The 12,716-nt window shown below is 37.3% G+C and overlaps 1 protein-coding gene across 1 annotated transcript in view; it reads left to right on the top strand.

Annotated features, from left to right (window-relative positions):
- Window positions 1-11,518, top strand: part of GPC5 (glypican 5) — a 678,338-nt gene extending 666,820 nt beyond the window's left edge. Inside the window, exon 7 of the mRNA XM_058682009.1 lies at window positions 11,324-11,518. Within this exon, the coding sequence (XP_058537992.1) occupies window positions 11,324-11,518 (195 nt within the window). The remainder of the gene's footprint in view (window positions 1-11,323) is intronic.
- Window positions 11,519-12,716: the final 1,198 nt, after the last annotated feature.

Genomic DNA, 12,716 nt, shown 5'->3' with positions numbered 1-12,716 from the left:
ACCGACCTCCATGACCTCACAATTTCATATGTAGGTATACACCCAACATATATGACCATTTTTTTTACACTGAAAGACATTTACAAGATTTTCACAGCAACAGTATTTTTACATCCAGACGTTCAAAATGGTACAATTGTCTACCAACACAATGGGAAATTAAGTTATGGTTCATTGATACTATAGAATAAAATACAGTAATTAAAAAGAATGAATTTCTGCTACATTTGGAATGTCACAGACATGCTTGCATTCATATAAAGTTCCTCAGGAAAAATGAATCTGTGGTAGAAGTCAAAATTGTGTTATATTTGGGAGAAGAAAATGAGGCGTAAAAGAGGCTTCCGAAATGCTGGTAATGTTCTGTATCATGCTAATGGTGGTCACATGGCTGAGTTCATGTCGAATTCTTGAGGTTACACACTTATGACTTTTGCACTATTTAGCATGTATCTTTGTATTCAACCGTAAGGGTTATTGTAACGATAGACCACAAATAGTGGCTTAACACAGTGGATTTATTGCATCACAGTTCTGGAGTCTGGAAGTTGGAAATCAAAGAGTCAGCAAGGGTGGGTCCTTCTGAGGGCTGTGAATCTGCTCCATGCCTCTTTCCTAGCTTCTGCTGGTTTTCTGGCAGCATTTGGCCTCCTTGGCTTGTAGGTGTGTCAGCCAACCCTACACCGTCACATACATTTTCCTGCTATCTCCTTGTATAGTGTTCACTCTGTTCATGTCTGGCCCTGTGTTCACATTTCCCCTTTTTATAAGGACAGTAATCATATTGCGTTAGGGCCCACCCTAATGATCTCATTTTCACTTTATTACCTCTGTAAAAACCCTATTTTCAAAGAATGTCATGTTTGGGGTACCTGGGTGACTCAGCCGGTTGAGTGTCCGACTTCAGCTCAGGTCATGATCTCGTGGTCAGTGAGTTCGAGCCCTGCATAGGGCTCTGTCTGACAGCTCAGAACCTGGAGCCTGCTTCGGATTCTGTGTCTCCCTCTCTCTCTGCCCCTCCCCCACTCATGCCGGCTCCCCCCCCAAAAGTAAATAAATAAAGATTAAAAATTTAAAAAAAAAAAGAAGGTCATGTTTGGTGGTCCTGGAGTTTGGGACTTCAAAATATATTTTTGCAGAAACATGATTCAGCCTATAAGAAACATATATTGTACATTTTAAAACTCCAAAAATTAGGGGTGCCTGGATGGCTCAGTTGGTTGAGCGTCTGACTTTGGCTCAGGTCATGATCTCACAGTTTGTTTGAGTTCGAGCCCCGTGTTGGGCTCTGTGCTGACAGCTCAGAGCCTGGAGTTTGCTTCAGATTCTGTGTCTGCCCCTCCTATGCTCATGCTCTCTCTCTCTCTCTCAATAATAAATAAATGTTAAAAAAATTTAAAACAAAACTCCAAAAATTAAAGCTAACAGAAAAAGGAATAGAATTAAAATGTAGGTCAAGGAGGGCTGCAATAACCCTTGATGATAGAATACCTATTTCTTTTTAAAAAAAAAAATTAAAGTTTTTATTTTGAGACAGAAAGAGAGACAGCATGTGTCAGGGAGGGGCAGTGAGAGACAGAGAGAGAGAATCCCATGCAGACTCTGCACTGTCAGCACAGAGCCTGATGAGGGGCATGAGCCCAGGAAGCAGTGAGATCATGACCTGAGCCAAAACCAAGACCTGGATGCTTACCCGACGGAGCCATCCAAGCTCCCCTAGAATGCCAGTTTCTAAACCAAATGTTAGAATGGCTTGAAACATGTTAGAATTGAAAATTTTAGAGCCAGAAGGCACACTTGGGGACTTTCAACCTCCTCCTTTTCTTTTCAGCTAAAACATTTAGGCTCAGCAAAATTAGAGTTTGTTTAGGCACACATTTAAATCGTTAATGGAAGAATCTAGCCTAGAATCCCAAACACCCACCTACCCTTTCCCCAAGGCAACCACAGCCTCAAATTTTACTAATTTTTCTCAAATTATTTCTAGAATATTTACCAAGATCACAATTCCTTAATCCTGGCTTAGCATATCTTTGTCCATATTTTTTTTGGTTTATGTAAAGAAAGCTAGATTAAGGGACTTTCACTGCAAAGGTGAAAATCAGAATGACATGTGTGAAGCTATAACTCTTGTTACCATCTGGCATACACAAGGGTGTCGTACTAAATGAGATCAGAACGAGCTCCTTGGAAGTAAACCTTTAATAGACTGGGGAACTTTAAGGGCATCTCTCCTAGAATGTTTTAATAGAGCATCTGAGGATGAGTTCTGCACAGCTGGCCAGTGAAGGCAATCTAGATTAGTTGCCAAAACTAGGTTTTAAATGAATTTGCAATCCGTCACAGTTCTTTCTAAAAGATAATAGAACTTTTGACGAATTAGCAAATAAAAATCTTTTCTAATCTGGAACCCTTACATCGACAATGTATCATGATTAAAGGTTTCCTTTCTCCCTCCCTCCTTTCCTTCCTTCCTTTTATTTTTTTCCCTTGTCTGTTTCTCATGACATCAGGCTTATACAGATCAATCATTCAAGGACAGTGATTCCAACATGTATCAGTTGGATGACATAAATCCTGTAGTCCTGTTAGAAATATATTAAGATAATAAAAAGAAATGGCAAGGGAAAATCTAAATAATGGAAATGCTAATTCCTGTATTCCATGTAAAAATTTCATGGTCTTTCTGTCAGTAGAGATAACTGAATTGCTAACATTGCCAATCCTTTTCTTTTTGACTGAGCCAAGATAAAGCAACATTTAGCAGATGAACTGAGCAAAGAAAACCACTCCCTTAGTAACACAAGCAAAATTAATTATTATACCATTAACTAGCAAATGCATGTAAAGTTAAAATTACCTGTCTGATATGGGTCCCGATTCACTTCTGTAGAGTGTGCTTAATGGAAACCTGATTCACTAGCTGATAATCAGTTATCTAGAATTCATCTTCAGTCAATCCATCCATGTTTTGGAATACTTTCACTTGTTTGCTCAGAGGGAGCAGATGTTCAGTTCTATCTTTGATTTTGGAAATTTGGTCGTTGTGCCTTATAGTGTCAGGAAGATGCTACAAGATAATGAGGCAAATTGTTAGGCATGTTCTTAGCAGTAAATTACTAGTACCTTGAGTTGCTGTAGCATCCAAACCAGGGAGAGGCCGTTTCCTGAGGTAATCTGTGTTTTTAGGGCAAATATGCATGTTAGTCTGTATTACATGGTGGTTATTTAAGTATTCTCATGCATATGAAGACCTAGGAACAGAGATATAGGCTTTCAGCATGTTAAAAAATGACTCCTCGATGATAAACCACACCATGAATAATACAAATTCACGCTTCACCCAAGAAATGTAAAATAATGAGATTATTTAATACCTGATTTTTCTGGTTTAGGATGTTCTTTAATTTTAATCATAGACTCACCTGGAACAGCTAGAAACCTGGATGGTATCTGTCCTATAATTGTGCGTGACAATATGCAATGTGATTTGTGTGTGTGTCTATGTAGATATACAATATCTAGTGTGGAATATGCAGTAATGATTTGGAAAATTAATAAACTACTTGGGAAGTAAGATAGCAGCATCAAGAAAACAATTCTCACCTTTTTGGGGGGTGGGGGGTGGGGCAATTATAAATGTCATGCCTCATGTCCTACGTAATGAAATGTCTGACTTCAAGAAATTTGCATTACACATCCACTTAGTCCATTGAACATCTTACATGTTTGCAATATAAATAGGCTCCATTCTCCTCCTCCCCTCATCTCCCATGCTCCTGCTTCAGGGTCCTTATACATTGCTTGTCACAAAGTGGCCTTGTTCCTTCCCTGTTGTAGCCGTTGATCTTCTATATCTGTCCAGCTAACTCAGCATGGATGTTTTGATTGAAGGCTCCAAAATTAACTCTGGGGTTGTCTTGTAAGAAATGTTGTGTGTGCATGTGTGTGTGAGTGTGTGTGTGTGTTGTTATTGTTGTTGTTGTTGTTGTTGTTGTTGTTTTCTTCTGTTTTTCTTTTTTAGCAATTCTTTCCGGGTCTTCAGAGTGTTTTCACACAGACGTTTCACAAAAGCCACTTGAGAATTGCTAACATTTGGCATGGGCACTTCCTCTTTTGAAAAAAAAGAAAAAGTCTCTCAATTTTTCTGAGTTCTTTTTGAGGCTGTGTTTGTAACTCTACTTCCATTTTATTTCTGCACTTACTCATTAGCTTTTAGTTTAAACTCTCCTGTGAGGTCAAACATAGGGGTTGGACTGGAACACACATTAATTATAGACGTATCTGGTCACTTTTGGCATGGCAGCTCAGAAGACAGAACCGGCCACATTCTGAGTTGAAGATAAGTTTTAGCACAGTGAAAGGAGACATACAGAATTTTCTTAAGGGGACTAGAAATAAATGATTTCTTGAAGCATTAGAGGCCAGATAGTGAATGTGGTAAGCCTTTTTTAAGTTCAGTATTCTATTTACAAAATCACAAGACTTTTATAAATTGCCAGACTGCCTTGCATAAACTAAATGCCAACAGAACAGTGACCTTTCAAATCACTGGGTAACAGAAGCCGAGATCAGAAAGCTCAAACTTAAAGCAAACACTGACAAGAAATCCTACAGAAATGACTTCTGTGTCTGGTCAACGTAACATAACATGACACACTGTAAAATGTGTTTGGCTTTTTAGGTAGAATGGTCTATTGTGGCTTAACTGCTTTTGAAAATATGAATTTGGAGATCTATGGTTAGGTTAGCTTAACATAAATTATTTTTATTTTTTTTAATTTGAAAGAGAAAGAGTGGGAAAATTTGCTAGAAAAAGATCTGTAAAATATGGTTGTAATTGTGTTCATAAGGGAGGTGAAAAAAGGATGGACCGGGTTGGGGTCTAGATGGGGTCAGAGTTAGAGGTTTGGGGGAAGGGAAGTTAAATTGCAAAAAAAGATGAGGGCATATTATATAAGAAGTTTTTTTTAAAGGTCTCATTTGAAATATGTAACGGAGATAACTTTAAAAATACATCACGAGGAATTTTGAATCAGAGTTCCAATTTTAAAATGTTATGAGCTTCCGTTGTTTTCCTATTTCCCATACATTTCTTTTTAAGTTTCACTTAAACTGTATGAAAGTGCAGATACCAAGTGCTTTATAACAAAATTAAATTCATATATATGTATATATTTGCGTGTATATATTCAAAGAGATTTTTTATTCTATACTTAAAATATATCTTTAGAGATGCCTTATAACTGATGAAGTGAAAGTATAATTTTTTTCTGTATCTTTAATTTTTTAGTTTGAAGTTTTTCTGTCAACATTTAATTTCAACAACATGTTCTCATCAATAGCATAAACTCAGAAAACAGGTTTCACCATGTCTGCACTTGAATAGATGAGTAGAGGCTCGTGTCTGATGACTAATATTTTCCAAATACATATGTACTTCTTGTATATCCGTGTAAATGATTGTAAGGGGACGGAGGAGGAAATATTTTAGAGATGCATTACTATGTATAGGATTTTGAGGCATGTTCAATTGCTTTCACATTTGGAAATTTTGGATGAATATGTTTCTCTTTCACAGCAAACATGTTGTGTATGTGAGCCATCTCTAGCCAGATTTTATTGTAAGTGTTTGAAAGGATATTGCAACTATGGGATATTGCCAGACCGTTAGTAAAAAGCAAATTGAGTCTACTGAGAGATTAATTCACCAGCTGAAAGAAATACATTTGCCTTAGAGTCATCAGATATTCTACCCACCGAACTCATCCTCCAAGATAGCATAACTAATGAGTTTCCTAAACCAATTAAACATAAGCAGGAAGCATCAGTCATCAGAACTGACTATTTTCAGCTAATCAGCTGACTGCACAAACTGCATGGCATTGAGGAAAGGAGGAACACCCTAAAAGTTGTGGGTTTTTTCACTGTCCTCACTCTGCTTCTCAATTTTATGGATGCGGCGTCTTGCACAGGACACTGTAAATGAGTATGGTGCCTTCTACTACATAAAGTGCTTCCCCTTGCATTATTATTCAGTAGAATAAAATAAGTTTTAATGGGCTTAAGTGAGTTGGTTAGAGGCACACAATTAATGTATGTCTGGGACTCAAAATCATGCCCTTCCTCTGTTGTAGTTGTTCTATAAATATGTATGTATTGATTGACTTTCTACCTTTCATGACTTGGGAATAGGTTCAAGTGTTCAAAATACTGCCATCTTTACAACCGGGCAGACTCAGATCAAGTCAAGGCAGGGTGAGGATGATCATGGCATGGGTTCCCTTTTTGAAAGACAGAATCAGGGTAACCGGTATCAGTTCCTACCGGTTATAATGATAACTGTGATACAAATAACTAACCATTACTGAGCACTCACAATATGGTAGCACTTTGTATAATTAAACCAATTAATAGTCTCAAAACCTTCCAAACAGATACTGTTCTCTTAATTTACAGATGCAGAGAATGTAGGCCCAGAGAGTAATGTTAAAATTTTAAGGCTTTACATTTCGAAAAATTCTAATATGTTCTATATTTTATGAGTATATGGAACAGCTATCCATGTATGTGATAAAAAGAAGCGATGTTTGATACAGTATGTGGCATGAGTATATGTACTGTGATATGACTGATTTTCATATGTCATTTATAAAAATTGGCTTCTTTATCATTCTACAGGGTCATTTTATTTGTATATATTGCTTTTTTTAAGTGTATTTATTTCTTTTGAGAGAGAGAGAGCTGAACAGGGGAGAGGCAGAGAGAGAGAGAGAGAGAGAAGGAGAGAGAGAGAATCCTAAGCAGGCTCCATGCTGTTTGCATAGAGCCCAGTGAGGGGCTCAGTCTCATGAATGGTGAGATCATGACCTGAGCTGAAATCAAGAGTCAGATGCTTAACCAACTGAGTCACCCAGGTGCCCCTGTGTATGTTGCTTTAAATGTGCACATGTGGAACTTGTTTCGTTTTACCTAAAGACATGGGGCAAAAGCTTGTCTTTGATGGAAGCTGTGTATATTTCTCCAAAATGACTTAAGAATAGTAAGTGAAATAACACTTGCCCATGAAGGTGGAGCCAACAGAAAGATGGCGGAGTGATCTGCATGCTGCTCCCAGGCTTTGGAGGAGGAGAGGACGGTAAAGAGCTGATGTCCTGTGAAAGAACAAGAGGCTATTTCATCACCTGGTGACCCAATCATAAAGCTAAAGTTCCCTTCCTACTCTAGAAAAAAATGAATATTTTATATAAATAAGTTTTTGACCCTATCTAGATTCCTGTTCCTAGGTATTCATTTAAAAAGGTAATTTGAATACCCCTTTTCTCTTGAGTTAATAGGGTAGCAAACACAAATATTTTGGGGAAGTATTTCTTGGTATAATCCTTCAGTGTTAAATTTTTATTTCCACAATATTTTAGATGCTTCCTGGAGCACAGGAATGAGATGAACTTCTTACTAAGATCAAAAAGAAAAATAATTTGGCAAGATGACAAAGCTAAATCATCAGTCTGCTTCCCCCACTCCACCCCCGATTTTCACATCATTTCTTTTATTTTGATTGTACTTTGTTGCGTATTCATGTAGACCAATTTGAAAGAAGGAATATAGGGGCACCAGGGTGGCTCAGTCGGTTGGGTGTCCGACTTTGGCTCAGGTCATGATCTCACAGTTTGTGGGTTCGAGCCCTGCATCAGGCTCTACGCTGACAGCTCAGAGCCTGGAGCCTGCTTTGGATTCTGTGTCTCCCTCTCTCTCTGTCCACCCCACATTCACACTCTGCCTCTCTATCAAAAGTAAATAAACATTAAAAACTTTTTTGAAATAAGGAATATAGGGCCACCTGAGTGGCTCAGTAAGTTAAGTGTCTGACTCTCAGTTTTTGCTCAAGTCATGATCTCATGGTTTCATGAGTTTGAGCCCAGCGTTGGGGTCTGCACTGATGGTGTGGAGCCTGCTTGGGATTCTCTCTCTCTCCCTCTGTCTCTGCCCCTCCCCGACTCATGCTTCCTCTCTTTCTCAAAATAAATAAACTTTAAAAATTTTAAAAAGGAATATATACTGAGTACTTTTTAAGAACTAAGGCTATGTCTTCTCCTTTGATGTGAATTATATTCTTCAACATATGTATGAGTTGCATAATATATACTCAATGTCATTGAATAAATAAGTGAATTCATCTACCAGTCAATAAGCATGAATTCAAAAGCTGTTCTAGAATATCATGGCCTCTGAAGATTTGAGTAAAAGTGAAAGCACTTTCCTAAATTAGATGTAAAGGGCGTGGAAGACAGGGTAAATTTAATAAATTATTTTCAAATTGCAAATGAATTAAAACTTATTTATTCAGCATCTATAATGTGGAAATATCCCTCTGGTAATGATTGGGAGCATAAAAATGAGAATATCATGGTCTCATCTTTGAGAAACTTACCATTAGTCAGAAAGACACGGCATATGCTCAAGAAAGTTAAGTGCCTGTGAATGGTTCACATAGATTGAAAAGATCCAAGAAATATGTATGGGGTGGGAAAAGAGGTATTTGAGGTTGCACTTGAGATTTAGGATATGATGAATTGTGAAAGAAGAAAGGGGGTATTCTATTCTATGTGGAGGAAAAACAAGAGTTGGAAGTGAGAAAAATATGAAACAAGCACAAACAAAATTATAGACATATAAATTCACACAGTTTCAGAGTGACAAACTGATTGCTCCGAGGCAGAATTTGGGTGCTGGGGGATTGTGCTTAGACATAAGTAACAAAAACAAAGTTTTTAACTGTATTTGAACGGTATTTTGTAGGCCCCATTTCCAAATGTATGTCAGTGGGTGTTGAGTGAGTGGAAGGGGTAATTTGCTTATGTAAATTTGGAAAATGGGAAGTGAGTCTCATCTGTTAAACAAGATTGCTTACTGTGAGGTTTCTCATGAGCCTTTAGTTCATGGGTATCAAGAAGGGGCCATCATAGGAATTTCACAACCATTTTGCCACAGGATCTCTTTCTGTGATTTGTCTATCTCTAGTGATATTTCTCCTCTAGACACATGTTGGGAACTAGCAGTTTTTGACAGTTAAGGGTCACAAAGAGCAGTAAGGCAGAGAGAAATGACATGGTGAAAGTACTGATTTGGGGAAAATAATTTGGTGGTAGTAGATGGAGAGACTGATGTCCCCTGCAATCAGGGGTTGGGAAGAGAAGTTGTAATGATACATGAATAGTGGAGATGGAAGTTTTATTTTAAGATACAAAGCAGTAGAGTACATTTTTATATCCAATCACTGCTTAGAGATGAAGTATTGTAGCAAGAGCTGCAGATAAGGACTTGTGTGTAATTTGTATACAGGTGAGAGCACAATCTGTCGGGATGGATTCCCAGAAAGAGACTGCAAAGAAAGAACAGAGATTTCTGCTATTAACTGAAACATTTATCTTTATTTTCCTGGAAGTTTGAGGAGAGAGACGATCAAACTAAGAAGAAATTGGAGTAGTTTAGTCCAAAAGATGTGGGGTTTGAATAAGGATCTTACTGTGAAAGCTTGTTCTTGTTGATTAGAAATGTATAGGGAATTTTGGCAAGATAAATTTTATCATAGTTGTGAGAACGAAAATGAACATTTGTGGATGTGTAATGATTGAGAAGGAAGAAAATGAACATAGTAAGATGAAACTTTCATGCAGAGGATGCAGAGTTATTGACCCCATCAGAGGGAGATAGGATTATTGGGAACCTGGAAGTGTGGGTCAGATAGAATTGTGGATATTTTTTGATGAGTTTGTCTTAGGAAGCAGTGATTATGTCTCATATTCAGGGACTTGGAAACAGTGAGAGGGATTGTGAAGAGGATGAGAAACTGAAACGTGGAGAAAAAGTAAGATATGATGGCTTGTTTCCCGGGGTATGATCTTCTCAGTAAGGGAATGTCTTATGGAATATTAACCTCTTGTTTGGAGGAATATGCAAGAGAATCAGGGGAGACATCTTTTTGAATTTAACACCTATTAACACATTTAGGAAATGCTAATAAATAGAAATTAATTCTGGCCAGAATTTTTAAATTATTGTCAAATTGTATTACTGTTTCGTTCTTGTTAGGGAAAAATTAATTTTAAAGAATTGCAATATTTCACAATTTGTGACCTCATTTTATTTTTAATTTTGAAAGCTTATAAAAAAGTCCAGCTTCTTTGATGTAAGTGTTCCTTAAATGCTAAACATATTCATCTTAGTTGTACTGCGGATATTTTACCCTTTGTTTTCCAATATGAAATATTGTCGTTGGGCTGCATGTTTACTTATTGTCTGCCAGTCGATACTATTATCTAGAAAATCTCCTAGAAGTAACAACCCTGATACTTTCATGAAGCACCCTAAAAATTTAAGTGCCCATTAAGTGTTCAGCAGTGGTACATTTTGTTCATAATATAACAATACCCTCTTGTGCTCATGCTTGGTCATATGTTCTATACTGCCTTACAGGGGTGTGTGCCACATACTCAATCATTTCTCTCATCTTAGCTTTAAGTGAAATATTCTATTATTCATGATATCATCTTCTTGAAAAGGAGTTCAGGCATTACCAATATTATTCAAAAATATTACCAGCACTCCCATGCTGTAGGGGGAAATGGCTATTCCATCCATTTTGCTCGTATTAGTAAATAAAATACTTGAGAACCAAGAACCAAGAAGTTGGTTAAATTTCCTAAGTAATTTGTAGAAATGGAAGTGGGATCTAAGTCTTTTGTTCCCAGGTTCAGTTCTGTGCCATATGCATTGGACTATGCATCTGATCCAAGAAAGTTTAAAGCTATATACACATATATGTGCAAAATTCGACATTCTTTTAACGGAATCTTTTCTTGAAGAATATTACTCTATGTTTTGAGAAATTTTGGATTTTTGGCTTACAGCACAGCACAGTAGTATCAATCAATATACTGCAAAGGGAGTTGTGTCGTCCTGGAGTTTGACTGATGGAGTTTGATTGACCAAGCTTAAACATGTTAATTCAGAGACAAAAGATTCTCCAGCCAAACTATCCATGAGCAAGAAAGCCTGGTTTATTGGCTTTCCAAAGCCTAAAGCAAAGCTTGATTATTGAGCCGATATGCAGATTGTAGATCTTTGTAGCTGTAACACCTTGCCCATTATTTATTATTATTTCAGTAGTTTTAATTTTTCTTACAGACTCAATTTGGTAAAGTATTCTCACCAAAATAGTAGAGCCCCATAAGAAAATCATTCTAATTTAGACACGTTTCTGAATCACTTCCTTAGATGACTTGAGTCTTCCATTAATAAGTGTTTTTGTATCCATATTTAGTTGTTGCAGGGTAGGTCACCCAAGCCCAACAAGTGGGAACTGCAGATGGGCAGTGGCGGTGGCATGGCTGAACAGGTCAGCGGGGAGTGTGATGATGAAGACGGTTGTGGGGGATCGGGAAGTGGAGAAGTCAAGAGGACGCTGAAAATCACGGACTGTAAGTACATGATTCTAACACCACTTCTAAAGAATTAATTTTGAAATATAATTGAAGATAATTATTATTGTGAATGTAAAGTAATAATGATAGTGAATTCAGAAGCATGCAAAAGGAATTGGAAATGAAAATGACCCCATTTTTAAGTTATTCAGGACATGTATTCTTGGGGGTTTTGTTATCTTTAACTCATGGCTTTGAATGGAAATGGCATTTTTATTTTTTCTGAGAAAGACTAGTGAATGACCAGTTCTGAGAATTAAAGGCTTTAAAGGCAGATAGTCCTCAGGGCATGAAATGACTATTAGGGTACCTATTAAATGCATATTGGTAAATAATGTCAAACCAGGATGGGTAAACTCTACTAAATAATCAAATTCTGCAACTTCATTATGTTGTGCCATTACATAAAAGATACTTTACCAGGTTTGCATCAGAGTCGAATTGCAAAGAAATTGGTTAAATATATGGTTAGTGATAGTGGAAACTGCTCAGATTTAACTCTTAGGAATTTGTTCTCCCAAAAATACTCTCACCGGTCATTCTCCTTGTTGCGGTTGTATGAGTTTGAAAACCGTTTCCGGTATGGCTGGACTGATCACCACGGCAAAAGATGGAGCTTCCAAATGACAACAGCCACAACAAATCACCAGATGAAGTTTGTTTTCTTTTCTTCACTTTCAAAGATGAGGCATATTGGCTCTTCCTTGTTAGGTATATGCAGATGTTCAGGTGGGCAAGACAACCAAAGTTATCAACTGAGAAAGAAGGATGAAAGTTAATGTACTCAGGGCAGCTACCTTCCAGCTCTTTATTTATCTCAGGTCATACCAAAGGTGACTACTTTATAAGTAATTTTCTGGACCTGTGCAGCCCTATCTGGAGGCTAGTCTGATAGTTTCTCTCTAAATCACAAAGGGCTGCTTTGGAACTGTTAGACATGTCCTTTCATGACTTTGGTGGGAGAAGAATTCATTTGCTTTTCACTTCTTGTAATAAATTTAGAACACTACACATGCTTCAAGCATCAATACTGCATTCTTTCTAGGCTCTTGTTTTATAAGGCAGATATATTGGTTAAAAAAATGGAAGCCACAGAGGTGCAAAATACAAAGGACAATTAATATGAAGAAACATGTTTTCTTGTTAGAAATAGAAATAAATTTAATATAGAAAGTAAATAGATGGTGCAGGGTGGGGGGGTTGCCTGGGTGACTCAGTTGGTTAAGCGACTAA

Source organism: Neofelis nebulosa, chromosome 1 (genome assembly GCF_028018385.1).
Source record: "Neofelis nebulosa isolate mNeoNeb1 chromosome 1, mNeoNeb1.pri, whole genome shotgun sequence".
Classification (NCBI taxonomy): domain Eukaryota; kingdom Metazoa; phylum Chordata; class Mammalia; order Carnivora; family Felidae; genus Neofelis; species Neofelis nebulosa.
This window is presented reverse-complemented; position numbering and strand designations above follow the sequence as displayed.